The sequence below is a fragment of the Salvia hispanica genome, chromosome 3 (genome assembly GCF_029641045.1).
Source record: "Salvia hispanica isolate PSC_SH4W2 chromosome 3, Shi_PSC_v1, whole genome shotgun sequence".
In the NCBI taxonomy this organism is placed as follows: Eukaryota; Viridiplantae; Streptophyta; class Magnoliopsida; order Lamiales; family Lamiaceae; genus Salvia; species Salvia hispanica.
Genome location: NC_142694.1, coordinates 27826137 through 27843911, shown reverse-complemented (window position 1 = coordinate 27843911; position 17775 = coordinate 27826137). Strand labels below are relative to the sequence as shown.

The window sequence follows — 17775 nt, the reverse complement described above, 5'->3', positions numbered from 1 at the left end:
CTCCTTTGCCAATTATTTTACTTAAATTAATTAGGCAATCCTTTACAAATTATTAAATTCATAACAGATAATATATAAAGACTCAGCTCAAACACTAGTTGATTAGGCATGCCCACATTATTAATTAGTAATGTTCTAACCTAATAGATATGTTAATATATAACAGTAATTAAATTTGGCGACTGAGTATAGAAAAGCCAGGATAATATATAAAATTCAGAGGCTTACTTGACTTCTTTTTTGGTCACGATTGTTTAATTAATTTTTTCTTTTGCAACGATCCAAGATTAAACACAATAAAATTCAAGCAAGCATAACATTATACAAAAACAAAAACAAAACAAAAAAAAAAAGGTTAATTATTGCCATGATTTGTCATGTACATACTAATATAGTTGTCAATCAAATCTTTAGCAGAGAAGATGAGCTTCTTGGAGGAACAAGAGCCTTAGCATATGCAAGTGGCAAAGCCAAAATCTTCTGTGGTTTGCCAACATAAGCCCTCCTTGTGAAATTGTTGTAGTCGTTCGCCTCTATCTCGTCTAGGATCTGTCGATACAGAAGCAACGACGCCCACACCTGCACCACCAAGATAATGCTGCTTAAAAACTCTCTACTCTAACACGAGACAAGCTGCATTAAGACGGTCGAGCTGGGAATTAATACTCACCGGCCATCTACTGGCGGAGCTCAGCTCTTTCACACCATTCTCTGCATCATCGAAGAATTTCCTCGCCCTCTGGATTTGCTTCTTCATGAAAGCTCTCCATTTATCGGTTACTTTCCCAGCAAATATGTCGTCCTCAGTTAGCCCCGCCTGTGCCAACTCGTCCTGAGGCAGATAGATTCTTCCGCGTCGCGCACTACACCACAAACACTACATAAGAACCCAATCTTCTTGCTAAATTTTATCTACTGAAGAATGACAAGAAGCATGTATAGTGATTTAATAGGTCAAATATATACTTACTCTTCTCCAACATCCCTGAGAATATTGGTAAGCTGATTAGCAATCCCTAACGCCAAAGCGTTATTATAGACGGTCTCTGTCGCAGCCTGGGACTCGGGTGCAATGCCCATAATCGGCACACTCATCAATCCCACAGTACCAGCTACATAATAACAATAGAGATACAGCTCATCAAAGTTCTGGTATCTCGACTTCCACAGGTCCATTCTCATTCCCTCGATCATATCCCTGAACGGCTGCAGCCAAGGTATACGCACATTAGCTCACACGCACGACAGCAACCAGTAAAATGCAGTCAAAAGAGGTAGCATAGACAAACAAGTCCTGGCAAAGTGATCGAACCTGGATGTCAACGGGAAACCTGGAAACAGTATCTGCTAGAGCAGCATCGAGCATATCAAAAGGGCGTCCTCTGAAAATATCTTCCAGCCTTGCTTCCCACCTATCTAAGGCCATTGGAGTTATGTGTGAGGCATTTGGCCCATCAACAAGCTCGTCTGTTCTCCTACACCAGACTGCATAAAATACAAATACAAACCACAACAGCCAGGTGAGACAGGCTCGACCACTCCTTGTACGCACTAATATCCTTCAATAAATAACAACAAGAAAATATATGCAAGCCACTCCTTGACACAACATATTTTTATCTTTTTAAGTGATCCATGTACAATTACAATACAACAGTTAAAATTAATCCAGGAAGTCAAACAGTTTCAGATTTATCAAACTACAAGTGCTGATTTCAAAAAAAAAAAGTACCCCATACTCAACTATGGCATGTGATTAAAAATTTTAGATATTTTCTGAACTTTTGTGTCAAAGGTCAAAGAAACTCACTACAACAGAAATATCTTGCAAGCAACACTAATTATCTACTACACATAGCTGTGGTGCTAATAATGAATAATTATGGTTTACTTGTGATCATTCAAAGGGTGTAGCTAGTTGAAAGCGAAAGGCTAAAGCTGCAGTACAATTATCATAATTGATAAATAGAGAAGGCCAAATAAACCAATCAAAGAGATGAAACATTCAAGTCAAGCTATGTGCATGAGTCAAACTGTTACCGTATATTGCCCAGATAGCTCTCCGTCTCTCGGGGGTCATCAACAGTGTACCTATCAAAGAAGCAGGCAGATAAATAGTCAGGAGATTTATGTTACCTTAAGCTGTTCATGTTTAAAAGAGAATATATAAACTGGTCTAACCAAGGTAAAATGTCTTGGCATATTCAGCACAAACTTCTCGACAACGCTCATAAGCTTCACTTAACAAGCCAAGAGATCCAGGAAGAAGGATATCGGGCTTCACATCCAAATCTTCGTCACTTTTGAGGCGCCTCTGAACCAAGGCTGCCTGCTTCAAAACCACATCGTAGACCATCTGCTCAGACGTTAAGGCGACTTCCCCTGCTGGAGTAGCTACCATACTTGATCTGAGAGAGAGTCCACCTCCATTCTCATACCTTAAATCTGCATTCATAGAGCTATAGCTTTGCCTTTTCTTCATACCCCTGCCATTGCTAATCACATTTTTGCACCAAGAACTGGACTTAAACGAATCAAGAATCCTGTTTCCACCCCGAACGGGATCCACGCCATTGAAAACCTCAGAGGTGGGAAAAACCACCAATGAAATACCAATAGACATGCCTCAACCACAGCTTTTGATGACAACTTTGTAGATTTCTATCTCCTTAACCGAATAAGATTGACTAAAAGCTGATAAATCAGTTGGCTTCTGAAATGAACTCAAAATTCAGGTAGAGACACAGCAGTCCAAAATCTGTTCCGCAAAAACAAAGAAGCCAATAACAATTACAGCAATTGGAAACAACAACATTTGCTCCATTAAAATCCCATTAAAGAAAAAGGCATTCTCCCATTAGCAACAGAAGCTACCAGAAGAAGAAACAGAAAAATACACCTCAGAAACAACTCAAAATAAAATAAGGTAAAAATGAGTATGTGTCAAGATTGTATAAGTAATGGGGTAGGAGCACTTTCTATATTTAGTGTACTGAGCAACTATTAACATATTTTATGCTGGCCATACACGTAAAATGGCTATCTTCATATCGCAAAGATTGAATATTTAAACACGTAACACTAGATAAAACCAGATAAAATTGGCTTCCAAGTAACAATACGCGAAATCATGAAAACATACCTTTCAAACGAGAAATTGTGGAGAAGGCAGCAGCTCTATACTCTCCAGAAGTTGAACAGAGCACCAGCTTCTGATTGTTGTTGGTTTATAGAGAAATGCTAATTTGGGAGGTTGTGTATAAATTGAATCACTAGAATTCGTTGTGGGAATGGAGAGATTCATAGCTGTAAACTGCGGCTTTTTCCAGGTGGGTCCTACTTCATTCAATGACTCAATTCGGTTGGTGCCTTACCTAGAACCAGTATCTTTCATTTGGACTACATTCCTAGAATGCAGTGTGTCACTGTGTGTATTTTTCAAATGAATTTATTTAATAAAATATGAGTTGAACTGCAAAATCGATTCACGCCGCAGACAATTCGAGGGCAAATTTGTAATTCTATACTGTTAGCTTGACTTTCCAAGACAAAACTAAGTAACCCACCAAGTGATTACCAGTAGAGATTATGACTTCTATTATTATAAAAAATTAAATTAATTTTGATAAACGGATTAAACTATGAACAATACTATGAATTATTGGATGTGAACGAACGACGTACCCCTTTGAAATAAAATATAACTCAATCAGAATGATATTTTTAAAATGAAAAATAATGTTGGTATTAATTATTTTTGCCTAATAATCACTCATCTGGAATACTTCCTCTATAGCATAAAAATATACACATTAGTTTTGTTATTTTTTGTCCGTCTCGTGAAAATACGGACTTCAACTTATTAGAATGATACTTTGAAAAGGGAAAAATAATGTTGGTTTTCATCTAGTAGTATAAAATTTTGAATTTATAGTTCCTCATCATATATATGAACAATAAAATTTCTAATATACGGATTTTCAATTTTGAATTAGCTATATTAGATATTTTTAAAAAAAAATTAATTTAAATAAGTTTGGTTGGTTTTAAACATCTTCTCACATAACTAATAATGCCGTTTTCTATGTGTTATTTTTTTTGAGTGAATTAAAAAAAAAAAAAAAAAAAAAAGAGTACTCCAATAGTGATAGTGGCATAGTGTGGAAATCTTTTTCATCTAACCGAAACTAATAGTCTTAATTTGATTCATCACGAATTTTAAAGTACTATTATACAAATCATAAATACTCCATACATACCACCCTCTTCGTCTAACAAAGTTTGTCCAATTTTACTATTTTTGTCTGTGCCACAAAGTTTATTCCACTTGGAATCTATCCAAAATAGACATTACATATACTCCTCAATCTAGTACCCTTATTCATTACACACTTCCAAGTAATACAAAGTCATTCAATTTCTTAAAACTCGCACCGGATCAAACCGAGACAAACTTTATTGGACGAAAGGAGTAATACTTCCATTTTTATTTTTGAAAAATAGAAGCTTTTTCTAGTACTCATATGTAATAGTATATGAAAATATTTGAAATTTTAAAATTCCTCGTCATATTACATAACAATAGATGTTAGAGCATGCCCAACGACCGTCGCCGTGATGAGCATGCTCACCTGCGTGAGCTTACTCAGCGGCAAGAGGAGACGCAGCCAACCCACATGGCAAGTTGTGGGCTGGGTGTGAAGCCCATTCTCCATTTGGGCGAGTGGACATTGTTTTTATCCACTTAATTGATTTTTTTTTAATTCATAAAAATTCTACATATATTACATAAAATTAAAAAAATTCCACTTACTAAAATATGACCCGACTTTTTTTTCATCCTCAATTCATTGAAATCATTTAGAAATACCCTCATTCATCACCCAACTTTTTACACCAAACCAAACTATCCCTCACTAATACTTCAGGATACTATATTTTGCATCAATTCACGAAATGGATCCGAATGAGTTGAGCAGAATAAGTAGAGCGAGACAATACTATACCAACCAAGCCGCTGCCTTAGCTGCGCAGCAAAAAAGAACCTAACACTACTTCCATATTCACGATAATTTTTGCAACAAACCACAGTTCCCGGAGAATTACTTCGATTAGTTTTACAACAAACCACAGTTCCTGGAGAACAATCACTTGTTTTTGCATATAATAAATTAAACTTTAAATAGATAAAAGTGGGACAGGATACATTAATTGTAATGAGAGAACGTGTCAACAAATTATAATACTCCATTCTTCAATTTGTTGCAAGTCAGAGTCGATTTTTGGTTTACAAATCCTTCTCGACATTTACAGTGAACATTCAAAACTGCTCAACGGCAAATTATTGACACTGCATTATGATCATGTGAACAAAACTAGAGTACTCAACTTCTTAATTTGAATGATTAGAAAAAAATATTAAAAAATCCATATCACATCCTTAATCCTTAAATGATATTCTCTTCTCCCTTCATCTCCGCCCTGTGAATACTGAATATAGTTTTAATTAATAAAGTTATAGTAGAACAATTAATGTTTAGGATTTTATATCAATATTAATTAGAATAGAAGTATGGTGGATCAATCATACAGATACAGTATTTATTAAATCGTTGATAACCAAAAATTCAATGAATAATGTTTAGTCAATGAGCTCTTTCAAATAACGACAACAGAAAATGAAACTAGTGGAAAATGGGTGACTTTTAAGTGATGAGATGGATCAGAATATTGGCTTGAATTTTGTCCACAGAGGGAAAAAATATAAGAGCGCTCAGTTATTTCAACGTCGAATCATCTGGGGAAAAATTCATCACTTCCATCCAACCAATTTATGCAATATATTACCGACAGAAACATATTCAAAAACGAAAAAACGCAAAATTTAATCGTAAAACAATGAATATAGCATTTATGGATCAGAATATTGGCTTGGATTTTCTCCAGTGAGGGAGAAAATATAAGAGCGCTCAGTTATTTCAGCGTCGAATCATCTGGGGAAAAATTCATCACCTCCATTCATAACAATTTGTGCGATTCACTAATTACTAAGATTTCATGGTAAACAAAAGAAAACATTTGAAAAACAAATAAAAATTGTATTGGTAGAAATAGATGGATCAGAATATTGGCTTGGATTTTCTCCACAAAGGGAGAAAATAAAGGAGCGCTCAGATATTTCAGCGTCGAATCATCTGGGGAAATAATCATCACTTCCATCTCAAAACAAATCGTTTAGAAAACCAGAAGAAAATTTAAAAAAGAAAATTTGAATTGAATTTCACCAGTTCCAACACCCATTAAATATCGGGCGCTGGTAATCGGTGATTGGACGAACATGACCAAACAAGATAGCGAAAATTGGCATAGAAATTGAAATTTTCGAAATCAGAAATCGTTCAGAGACGAGGAGGTTTATTAGCGGCGGCAGTGGGCATAAATCTGTGTGATGAGGAAGGTGAAAGAGAGAGAGGTACGTTATATATAAGGCTTGAAGGAGGAGGCGGGACTAATATTTTGCCAAAACCCTAATTTCGGAATTTGGGGCCTGGCCGATTGCGAGGGTTAACGGTAACAATTCTTTGTCAAAATTCTCAAATGGGCTTGTTTTGGATAACCTTGGTCCGAAAAGCCAGCCTTTTTTATTTTTATTTTTATTTTTAATTTCTGCTTTTCTAAAAATTATTTTTTAGGATTTTTCAAGTAAAGAGACTCATAATCAAGGATCAATGAGTTGGTTATGCAATCTATATCTATATTATACTAATCTAAAGTGATAGTTTGACGAAAAGACAATTTTATCCTTTCTGGAGGGAAAATGTAAAGTTATTTTGTTTATCTTTTTGGTCATTTTGAAAAGTGACAACTGTTGGATAGAAAATTGGTCCAATCAAATAATAGCTTCCCAATCAAGATTTGGGACAATTATAATGCAACATTGAATGACCAAAATGAAACATTAGGGAGAAGAAGAAAGAATGCATCGTGGAAGACCCCCAATCGGTTGTGGTGTGATAATGAGAGAGAAAGGTGAGAAGGAGAAAGAGAGAATGGCGGAGACGCGGCACAGCACAGCGGTGCGCTGGGTGAGACGGCGAGAGAGATGCCGGAGATGAGGAGTAGGAGGCGGCGATGCAGCTTTGCAGGAGGGGTGACGACGGGCGTGAAGAGAGAAGAGTGATGGAGGTGGACGTGAGAGAGTACAGTGCTGGGGATAAAAAAGAAGATAGGAGAGAGGGAGGCAGATGAGCAGTGCAGCCTCGCAGCCATCCCACGAGGAGAAGACGGGAGGAGAGGGAGGCGGACGAGCAGATCAGCCTCGCAGGCCATCGCATTTGGCGACGGTAGCAGTGCCGAGATGGTGCTGGCCGGAGTAAAGGAAAATTCAAAATCCATACCGTTCGAGGAAAAAGAAATATCATTTGAGCTTCGGCAATTTTAACCAGAGGACCAGGAGCTTGAGCATGTCGGTCGGTCGGGTGGAGCCGTGATGTGTGTTTCGAGGGTTGCCAGCGACAAGCGCTACACAACGGCATCAAAAGGGAGACGCCGATGGTTGGAACCAGAGAGTTATGCGAGGGAGAATGAGAAAGAAAATGTGAGAACTCATTGTAGTCATTGGATTGGGTCAATTAGTTTCAAATGGACGAGACATGTTTGCATTTGTACTTTTTAAAGAATTGGGTCAAGCCCATTTTGCAAAACCTAATTTAGGCCCTAGGAATGTAATATTAATTTTATTTAGTAACTAATTATTGAAAAAATTATAAATTTTTCTTTTGTAAGAAATTTTTTAAAATTCTGAATTCGTTAGCTTAATGACAAAATTGTTTTGTTTTATGATGTTATTCCCCCGTATGAATATTTTTCTTTTGGTTTGAATATTTTCTATAAAAACATGATAACTGTTTCTATTTTCTAAATAAATATGTACAATTATTTAGAGTTACGTATTATTAATATATGTTTTGAAAAAGAGAAAATCATTGAATAATATTCATATCAGTTTTTCTAAAATTTTAGATGTTAGGATTGAGAATATTAAGAAAACAGTAGTTAATAAAAGTCAACTCTGACATTTTTACCACAGTAATATATAGTTATACTATTACATAGAAATAATATTTATATATCTTATTCTAGTTAATTAAGTCATACTTTTTTAATATAGTTATACAGTTACACATCTTCTTTTTGTTATTAATTTTTATTGTTTTTACTTCACTTAGATTATAAATTAAAATTGTATAGATATTTCATTCATTAGGAAGTAGAAAATTCTTCATTTAGAGTTAGACATAATAATTACATTTCTTTTTTATAAATCTTCATATTGATTTGAATTTATATTTTCTACAAATTTATTATACTCTTATATTATATTCATTATTTGAAACTCTTATGTCCTGTGCATAGCACAAGTGTTGATACTAGTTTGTAAAATTTGAGAGTTTAGAGAAGCCGTGACCTAAAGTAAGAGAGATTGGCTTATTTATAGTATAAGTTTAGAGAAAGTTAACCTAGTAAGTAGTAATTAGTAAATAAATTAGCCTAGCTCTTGAAGCCTAAAATGGCTAAACCTAATTTAAAAAATACTTTAAATAATAAATTGGATATTCGGGTAATATCCGACACTCATTCATTCGTGGTGTTACACTGTTACTCAATATCCGATTTATCTTAAATTTCAATATCCAATCCCATAACCAATCCCATAAAATTGGATATTGGATATCCAATACCCAGCGGATATCGGATCGAATACGGGTAAACCTAATACCCTATATTTGTATTCCCACTACCCCTAGATCAAATGATTGATCTTTTCCAATTAGTAATATTTTTCTTAATCAATCAAGAAAGCCATCGATCTTTTCAACTTGTATAAATGACTTAGTATTATTTTTCTTATAGAAATAAATTATAATCATGAGAATATTAATATTTTATTTTTATTTTTAAAAATAATTACCTGAAAATGATTGATTAAATTGATTCATATTAAAAATATCGGAACATAATCGGTTACTTAAAAAACGTATAATAGTAGAATTTATGCTATTACCAAAGGTATGTATGTGATCAAATTAAAAATGTAAAACATAATTGATACAATTATTAAAAGTTGACATGGATTAGACCAGTAACACTAGCTTCATGAAGGAGTAATATCTATAGATATTGAGATAAAATCATTTGGTTCATAATTGGTGTGGTGTCTAGCACCTGAAACTTTATGAAAGGAGTTCACAAGTTTAGGTTATAGTACTACTACTGTCTTTGGTCTAAAACTAAAAGAAAAGAATGATACCAAAACCAAGATTCTTTTCTTTTCCAATTTCATGAGCATGACCAGAAAAGAATGTTCTTGCTTCCATTTCAACACATGACCAAACAGAGATGATCTATATTTAAACGGCACAAAATTGTGTGAACCAAACATCGAAAAATGGCAGCAGCATTGAAGAGATCGGAGTCCATAGCTGACAGCATGCCCGAGGCCTTGAGGCAGAGCCGCTACCACATGAAGAGGTGCTTCGCAAAGTATATCGAGAAAGGGAAGCGGCTGATGAAGCTCCACCACCTCATGGCCGAGATGGAGCAAGTCGTCGATGATGAATCCGAAAGAAGCCAGCTCATGGATGGACTGCTCGGTTACATCTTGTGCACAACTCAAGTATGACCTCTCTTCTTCCTCTTCATTTCTTCTTTTTTGTTTACGCGTATTCTGATTCGTTTGCAGGAAGCAGCGGTAGTTCCTCCGTGTGTTGCCTTTGCCATTAGGCCGTCTCCAGGGTTCTGGGAGTATGTTAAAGTCAGTGCGAATGATCTGTCTGTGGAGGGCATCACGCCCACGGACTACTTGAAATACAAAGAGATGACAGTTGATGAGGCTTGGTAATGATACTTGTTTTTCATTTTCATGGCCAGCAAGGAGTGTATGTCTTCTTCATGGAATTTTGTGTATGCATTGCAGGGCGAATGATGACAACGCGTTGGAGATAGATTTTGGAGCAACGGATGTCACTCTGCCTCACCTCACTCTGCCTTCCTCTGTTGGTAATGGTGTGAGCTACATTTCCAAGTTTCTGACCTCAAAGCTGGATGGCAGCCCTTGGAAGGCACAGTCGCTCGTTGATTACTTGCTCACTCTCGACCACCATGGAGAAGTATGATCATCGCAATCTCATCATTTCAGGCTTATAGTACTTATAAGTTTGTTGACAAAAATTGTATATGGTGATGAATTTGCAGAAACTCATGATAAATGAGAACCTCAACACGGTTTCTAAGCTTCAAGGCGCGTTGATAATAGCTGAAGCAGCGCTGTCTGCTCTGCCTAAGGACACGCCTTATCAGAGCTTTGGGATGAGGTGATTGAACAAGCCTTCTTTTTCCATCTCATCTATGCAGAATGAGGAAATGATGTGTGTTTGGAATGCAGGTTCAAAGAGTGGGGATTCGAGAAAGGATGGGGCGATAATGCTGGAAGAGTCGAGGAGACAATGCACTCGCTCTCGGAAATACTTCAGGCTCCTGATCCACTGCATATGGAGAAATTCTTTGGAAGGCTTCCTATAATATTCAACGTCGTGCTCTTTTCTGTTCACGGATACTTTGGGCAGGCTGACGTTCTTGGCTTGCCCGACACCGGTGGCCAGGTAGGAACTTTTTCATGGCCCTAATGATGATTTCATGATCTCAAGTTAATTATAGTAATACTTTGACAGGTGGTTTATGTGTTGGATCAAGTGGTTGCAATGGAGGAAGAATTGCTTCTAAGAATTAAGCAGCAAGGCCTAAATGTGAAACCTCAGATTCTTGTGGTAAGTTGTATTCCAACAAAATGGAACATCTGAGCAACAAGATACGAAACAATAGCGTTGTTGGTGATGATGCAGGTCACGCGACTCATCCCTGATGCCAAGGGGACTAAATGCAACGTGGAGTTGGAGCCGGTCATGAACACAAAGCACTCCCACATCCTTAGGGTCCCATTCAACACAGAAGCCGGAGTTCTTGAGCAATGGGTTTCTCGATTCGATATATATCCTTACCTCGAGAAGTTTACTCAGGTTTCTGCTGGATCATACATGACTCATTTTTATGCAAACTCTAGCCTTACCTTGATTTTGTTTTAATTTTCTACGTTATATAACAGGACGCCACGAGCAAAATAATGGAAGTCATGGATGGAAAACCAGACCTAATCATCGGAAACTACACTGATGGAAACCTGGTGGCATCACTCATGGCTAGTAAACTAGACACAACCTTGGTAGATTATCTAACTTTCCTAATGCTCATCATTTTCCTACTTTTATCAAAATCTAATATTGCTGACATCTTCGAATAGGGAACAATCGCGCATGCTTTGGAGAAGACAAAGTACGAAGATTCGGACATGAAATGGAAGGAGTTGGATGCCAAGTATCACTTCTCATGCCAATTTTCAGCTGATTTAATTGCAATGAACACAGCAGATTTCATTATTGCAAGCACATATCAGGAGATTGCTGGAAGGTATACTGTCTAGATCTCTTTATTTCTACATTGTTGGATACATGTCATGGTTTTAACCTTAAAAAATCCGTTGTCCCGTTGCAGCAAAGATAGGCCAGGACAGTACGAAAGCCACACCGCATTCACAATGCCAGGGCTGTGTAGAGTTGTGTCAGGTATCAATGTATTTGATCCTAAGTTCAACATTGCTTCTCCTGGAGCCGATCAGACCGTGTACTTCCCTCACACTGAGAAACAGAAGCGATTCACCATGTTTCGTGCAGCCATTGATGAACTTCTGTTTAGCAAAGTAGACAATGCTGAGCACATGTTAGTCTGCATCTCATCTCCTATTTCATTTTATCTCAGCATCATTAAATTGCCAACTTATTATTACAAATTTGATTGAGTCAAACAGTGGATATTTGGAAGACAAGAAGAAGCCTATCATATTCTCCATGGCTAGGCTTGACATAGTGAAGAACATCACTGGACTAACGGAGTGGTATGGTAACAACAAGCGCCTTAGGAGCTTAGTGAATCTAGTTATTGTTGGTGGCTTCTTTGATCCTTCCAAATCCAAAGACAGAGAAGAGGCGGCCGAGATAAGGAAGATGCACGTGTTGATAGAGAAGCACCAGCTCAAAGGGCAGATAAGGTGGATAGCTGCTCAAACCGACAGAAAGAGGAACGGTGAGCTGTACCGTGCCATTGCTGATACAAAGGGGGCTTTCGTGCAGCCAGCTCTGTATGAGGCATTCGGGCTGACAGTGATCGAGGCCATGAACTGTGGCTTACCAACTTTTGCAACCAACCAAGGCGGCCCTGCTGAGATAATAGTCGATGGAGTCTCTGGTTTTCACATTGATCCCAACAATGGTGGTGAGTCTAGCAACAAGATTGCTGACTTCTTCCAAAAGTGCAAGGAAGAACCGGAGTTTTGGAACAGGATTTCGCTTCAAGGGCTGCAACGTATAAATGAATGGTATGATGCATTATGTTGGCACTAACTGATGTTGATAAAAGCACCAGAAACTGATGTTGAGTTGTCTTGTTTTCTGAAGCTATACATGGAGGATTTATGCCAATAAAGTGTTGAATATGGGGTGCGTCTATAGCTTCTGGAGACAGCTCTACAAGGCCGAGAAACAAGCGAAAAGGAGATATATTCAGACATTTTACAATCTTCAATTCAAGAGCTTGGTACATTAGTGTCACATTTGATGTTAAGTTATTAATTTTGCTTTTGTTGAGAAAACTATGTTATGAGATGAAAACTGATGCAGGCCAAGAATGTGCCAACTAAAAAGGATGAACCTCCACAGCAGCAGAAACCGAAGCCACAGCCCTCACTAAGGCAAGTTAAATTGAATTTTTTTGAAAGAAATTATATCACTACTAATCTTAATTACTGAACTGATTCAATGTCTGTTTTACCACAGGAGGTCTCAGTCCACACTGCAGAAGTAAGAATACTAATTCATATATGAGATCTATAATGAAACTTTTATACGAATAACAAAATGAGTTATTTTCAATGTGAAGGTTATTTGGAGCTTAAACTAGCAAAGCAGAATGAAGATCAACAGCATGAAGAGAAGATGATGACATTTTTAATTAACATGTTCTACAATTTCTCCAAACAAAGATTGCAAACCATGTGTAAACCAATAAAGAAAGGAATGCGAATAAGGAAAGTATTGATCATATGATATTAGCCAAATTCCCAACCCAAATTGATTGTAAGATCACTAATGATTTTTCATCATTTCAATTATTATATATGTGAAGTGGTAAGTTAATCTAAAACGAAGTATGTAAAAGTAAAACAAAGTTGTAGGCATAATAGAGAGAATGAAGTAGTTTCATTGGCAAGGGAGAGTTGAAGGTTCCATGGGAAGTGAGGTGTCCCTGTCACACATTTCAGGGCCAATGCTTATCACTTCTTCTCCCTGCAATATATAACAATTCTTAAATACAAGAAATTATAGTATGTATAGTTTCTGAATGGATACTGACCTTGGCTAGATTTCTAAAATAAGTGGTGGTGTAGTTTGTCGATGGAGATATTGCTTGAATTAGATCGGCAAGAACTAGCTGGGGTTGTGAAATAGCTCCGTCGTACCAATCTTGAACAAATAAGAATCAGCATTAATGATGGAAGCACGAGAGAATTAATGAATGAATGTATGTTTGTTAGTTAGTTACCAAGGGTGGAGTTACGAAGGCGTTTGTCGTATCTCCAGAGGCTTTGAGAGGACATGAAGGCGAAGCAAGACTGATCCTGGATGTTGAGACTGTCAAGAAATGTGGAGGCTGTGTAGGACGCTGGATCCGAGGCGAAGGTCTCATCGATCACCACATCAACGGTGCAGAGGATGGCGTGGAACGCCTCTACTTCATCCGGTATGGAGACGTTGTAGGTGGCTTTGTTGATAGACTCATCTATATTTTCCCCACCTGCATCCTCCACATACTGCACCACCAATATCCAATCAATAACAATTCATTATCTGCTAACCAACCACCAAATTACTACTAGTACTTAACTAACTACCTTGAGCTTCAAGGCCTCTTCCGTAAAAGACCAAACGCCCTGCAAACGATACCAAGATTAGCAAACGCGTCACTCAATTTAAACTAATTGAAGCTATCACCGTACATCGTCGTATTGCATCCAAGCAACTATTGGTTTGAAGTCTGCTTTCTTGCTAGTTGCAACTCTACTCAGGCACATGTAGTTCTTCTTGATCTGCACAGATAGGAATTATATATCATAGTATCTAACAAAGCAAAGGAAAGGAAGAAATGAAATGAAGGAGTTTGAGTTACAATATCATAGACTTGATTGGCTCTGAATTCAAGATTGGCAAAGACAGCAAGATACTTGATCCACTCAGCTCTCTGAAGAGGGGAGTCCTCAGCAGTGGAGAGAAAAGTGGCCAAGTTGCAGGATTGGATTTGGGGCTGATCTGTGTTGATAATGAAATGAGCTGCAAACTGCTGGCTTTGGCTTTTGTTGATGAGTTGGACTTGTCCCTCTTCATACACTTTGAGCACACATTCAGAGACCACATAGTCTGATGATGTGATGCCCTTCAAACTCCCTAGTAATCCTAGAAGCTGCATACACAATTTTACTAACTTTTGCATATGAATAACAACATTGGTTACAACTTACTTGTGAATATTATGACCATGTAAGCTCACCTCAAAAAATGAAACTGCATCAACAAAAATGGGAAATGGAGTTATGATGGGATGGAATCATGAGTCTGATCAAAAGCATGATTACTAATTTACCTGGAAAATAATCAGCGTCGATGGAGTAGTTGGCTAATGGAACCACAAATGATTTTATCCTTGATGTGCAGTATTTTGTTTTACTTGCCATCTTTGTGTTATTCTGCATAAATTAATACATTAAAAATAGAGAATTCGGGAATGATGTGATCAAATATGAGAAAAAGGAAATACTAATTTTGGAGAACGGACCAAAATGGAGTAATATACAAGTACTCTCTGGAAGCAGTTTGGGCCATTTCATGAGCAAAGCCAAAGGCCCATACCAACTAATGGGATTTTTTGTTTCGTAAAAACTAAATGACATTGCTTTTTTTTTATATATATATAAATTAAATAGGTGTTTGAGAAATGAAAAGAACGAACAAATGAAAAACACTGTAGTCTGTAGTGTTGACGAGGACATCTCTACCCCATCATAAATCTCATAATTGAATATTTTTGAGTTCACATGTCATTATCAACGTCTTTCAAATTAAACGGCTGCAACTATTTCAAACTAACATCTTGGTTTATTGTTTCACTTTAAAAAAATATCAATAAAATCTCCATTTTCACTCGTATCTCCGACCAATTGAATGAAAGTGAAACGTCTTACTTACTATCTAAGTTGCGCTTCGATCTTTTCAAACTAATCTCTTGTTTATACAGCCACAAGTCCCAATAATGAATTTGGTTTTTTGAAATGTATGGTAGTAATTCGGTTGGGATTCCTATATGTGCTTTCCTAACATTAATTCATCATTTTTTTCACAAAATATAATGTGAAGTATTATCCACTGAAATCAAAAGCAAATCACAGGAAGTTCTTTAATTCGAAAGAAAGGAATATTAATATATGGTCAAAAATCTGATGGTTGTGCTCAAGTGATTGTAATTTGTAATCCAAAAATAGAACTATAAATTAAACATATTTGTTTTGTGAAAAAGAGAATGCAAGAAACAGACCTGGATGAGAAGATAGCTCTTGCCATCAAAACTATTCTTGATGACTTTGAATGTCTGTCCATAATAAATCCTAAAATAAGCAGCATCAACTACTTGTGAAATGTTCCCAACTTTGACGGTTGGAGTAGCTGCTTCAACATTAACAAAACTGCAACACCACCACAAACAACTTGAAACCAACAAAATGTGCAAATGCAACATCATCCTTTCAACAATAAAACTCAATGTCTTTTTCTTTGAAAGAGAGAGAGAAGGAAAGGAATAGTGATTTGAAGAGAGAATTGTTTGGGAACAGTAAAAGGCAGAGGGCGATTGTTGGTTAGTGGTTAATCCATTAGACACCCGTGAACCCAAATTTGCCTTTCTTTCTGCCATCTTTTTTATTTCTTTTTTTGTTTTCAATTTTGTTTTTTTGTTTGTTTGGGGTGCCCATTTTTGTTGCTCAACCTGCTCCATCACCATGTGATGCGCACCTTTCTGTACAAAATTTAGATTCATTATTTTAATAATATTAGTAAAAAATTTCTCTTTCGGGGAACATTTTTCCAAATTTGAATTTAGCTTGTTAAATTAGTTCACAATTTATTCGGAAATCATCCAGCACATGATAATACATTAAAATCCTTGGATGTTCAATGTGATATCTATATATTGATTTAACAAATTAATGTACTTAATGTTGAGTTTATTCTTATTAATTATGATATGGATTTATTTGGCTTAAGCCCCTATTAAATTCACTTTTTAATTCTTTTCTGTTTTGAAATTTATTCATATTTTATACATATAATTATATAAAAGCCCTATTAATAATCTAAATCATTTAAATTATACTTTTAAAATTTTGCCCCTAATAATATTTATTTCTGCATTTGCTCCTATCTTCTCTTTACTAAAAGAAATTTGAACACTCTTAAAACCACAGGCTTGTTGATTCCCTGATGTGTACCTTCGTATATGGCCAAGTGTTAAAGGCCAAACAGAAAGGGGAAATCGAATACTTAAACAGAATAAAATAAAAGAATATAGTATTAAGTGTAGAACACCATGCGTATTAAGATTTTAGCTAAAATCTTGGGGAAAAGAGGAGATGCAGTGGCTGTTTGCAGATGCAAGTACACAGAAACAAAAAGCAAAGCCAAAAGCAGTTAGATTTTAGATACAACATCATGCCTATTTCAAAACCTGGATTTCCACTTTCTATTGCATATGGACTATTGAAAAACAATAATGCTATGTAGCCACATTATGGCCACCCACATAAGGGTATAATAGTACTTAAACACTATTAAAATATTTTAAAAAACTAAACCTAGTTGTTAGTGCATAAGTATTTTACAGGATAGTAATAGAATCTGAGAAAATAATAGAAGGAATAATTAATATAAAGCGTATATAGAAAATAATTGATTTGTTGTAGAGAGCTAAGCATATATTTCTGGATGATTTAATGCAGAGGATAAAATAGCCATGGATATTTTGATACTTTCTAAGTGCATTAAATTTAATTGTAAAATCTGATTATGGCCAGCCATAATGTGGCCATTTAGCATCACTCATTGAAAAAATTACTCTTGAAAATGCAATTTTTTATTTTGTTAAAAAACCCATCTTCACTTTCAACTTAACTAATAGAGTATATAATTTTAGTTTATTTCTTTATCATAATTATACAGTATTCTTGAAAGCAAGAAAAAAATATAGAAAGCACTTAACAATAATGGGGGACCAATTTTTTTTCAGTAAATTATAGCAGTTGAAAGTGCCAAATATATTTTTTGGATATAGAATGAAATTATTTAAAGAAAACACTTTCAACTTTATAATCTTTATCCCTCCAATTTGGACATAGAATGAAATTATTCTCTACTATACTCTTGAGTCTTGACTGATGTACTTTATCCCTCCAAGTGTCCTATCATATAGTTGGGTCAATTACTGTGTTTTAAATAGGCCCACTTTTAGCCCACGCTCTTGAAAATATAGCAATCTATTTCAAAATTGCAGTTGGAAATTGATAAA

At 36.1% G+C, this 17775-nt stretch overlaps 3 protein-coding genes and 3 non-coding genes across 7 annotated transcripts; 1 reads left to right on the top strand and 5 right to left on the bottom strand.

The window, feature by feature from the left end:
- Positions 1-338: 338 nt before the first annotated feature.
- LOC125214538 (phytoene synthase 2, chloroplastic-like) lies at positions 339-3395 on the bottom strand. The gene is made up of 7 exons (XM_048115607.2): positions 3143-3395; positions 2182-2758; positions 2041-2091; positions 1313-1485; positions 971-1206; positions 671-863; positions 339-579 (listed from the first exon to the last, which is right to left on the bottom strand). Exons 2-7 carry the CDS (start codon positions 2621-2623, stop codon positions 403-405), a joined length of 1272 nt encoding a protein of 423 aa, XP_047971564.2. The 5' UTR covers positions 2624-2758; positions 3143-3395; the 3' UTR covers positions 339-402.
- Positions 3396-5717: 2322 nt separating this feature from the next.
- On the bottom strand, positions 5718-5822 carry LOC125217186 (small nucleolar RNA Z103). The gene has a single exon (XR_007175605.1). It is a non-coding gene; the product is annotated as a small nucleolar RNA Z103 (small nucleolar RNA).
- A 91-nt stretch (positions 5823-5913) lies between these two features.
- On the bottom strand, positions 5914-6018 carry LOC125217189 (small nucleolar RNA Z103). Its single transcript, XR_007175608.2, has one exon. It is a non-coding gene; the product is annotated as a small nucleolar RNA Z103 (small nucleolar RNA).
- Positions 6019-6114: 96 nt separating this feature from the next.
- Positions 6115-6219, bottom strand: LOC125217183 (small nucleolar RNA Z103). The gene has a single exon (XR_007175603.1). It is a non-coding gene; the product is annotated as a small nucleolar RNA Z103 (small nucleolar RNA).
- A 3204-nt stretch (positions 6220-9423) lies between these two features.
- Positions 9424-12933, top strand: LOC125213509 (sucrose synthase 7-like). The gene is made up of 13 exons (XM_048114098.2): positions 9424-9676; positions 9743-9897; positions 9977-10169; positions 10255-10373; positions 10445-10661; positions 10731-10826; positions 10902-11075; positions 11162-11278; positions 11357-11523; positions 11608-11832; positions 11921-12487; positions 12567-12705; positions 12789-12933. Exons 1-13 carry the CDS (start codon positions 9449-9451, stop codon positions 12915-12917), a joined length of 2526 nt encoding a protein of 841 aa, XP_047970055.2. The 5' UTR covers positions 9424-9448; the 3' UTR covers positions 12918-12933.
- Positions 12934-13195: 262 nt separating this feature from the next.
- On the bottom strand, positions 13196-16080 carry LOC125213512 (plant/protein). Of its 2 annotated transcripts, none has more exons than XM_048114100.2 (9): positions 15754-16080; positions 14806-14908; positions 14713-14726; positions 14335-14625; positions 14165-14254; positions 14060-14098; positions 13711-13978; positions 13522-13631; positions 13196-13454 (listed from the first exon to the last, which is right to left on the bottom strand). In XM_048114100.2, exons 1-9 carry the CDS (start codon positions 15955-15957, stop codon positions 13368-13370), a joined length of 1206 nt encoding a protein of 401 aa, XP_047970057.2. In that variant the 5' UTR covers positions 15958-16080; the 3' UTR covers positions 13196-13367. The 2 variants fall into 2 exon arrangements, with proteins under 2 accessions (XP_047970057.2, XP_047970058.2); XM_048114101.2 differs by having other exon boundaries at positions 14806-14896; positions 15750-15998.
- Between the last annotated feature and the right edge of the window lie 1695 nt (positions 16081-17775).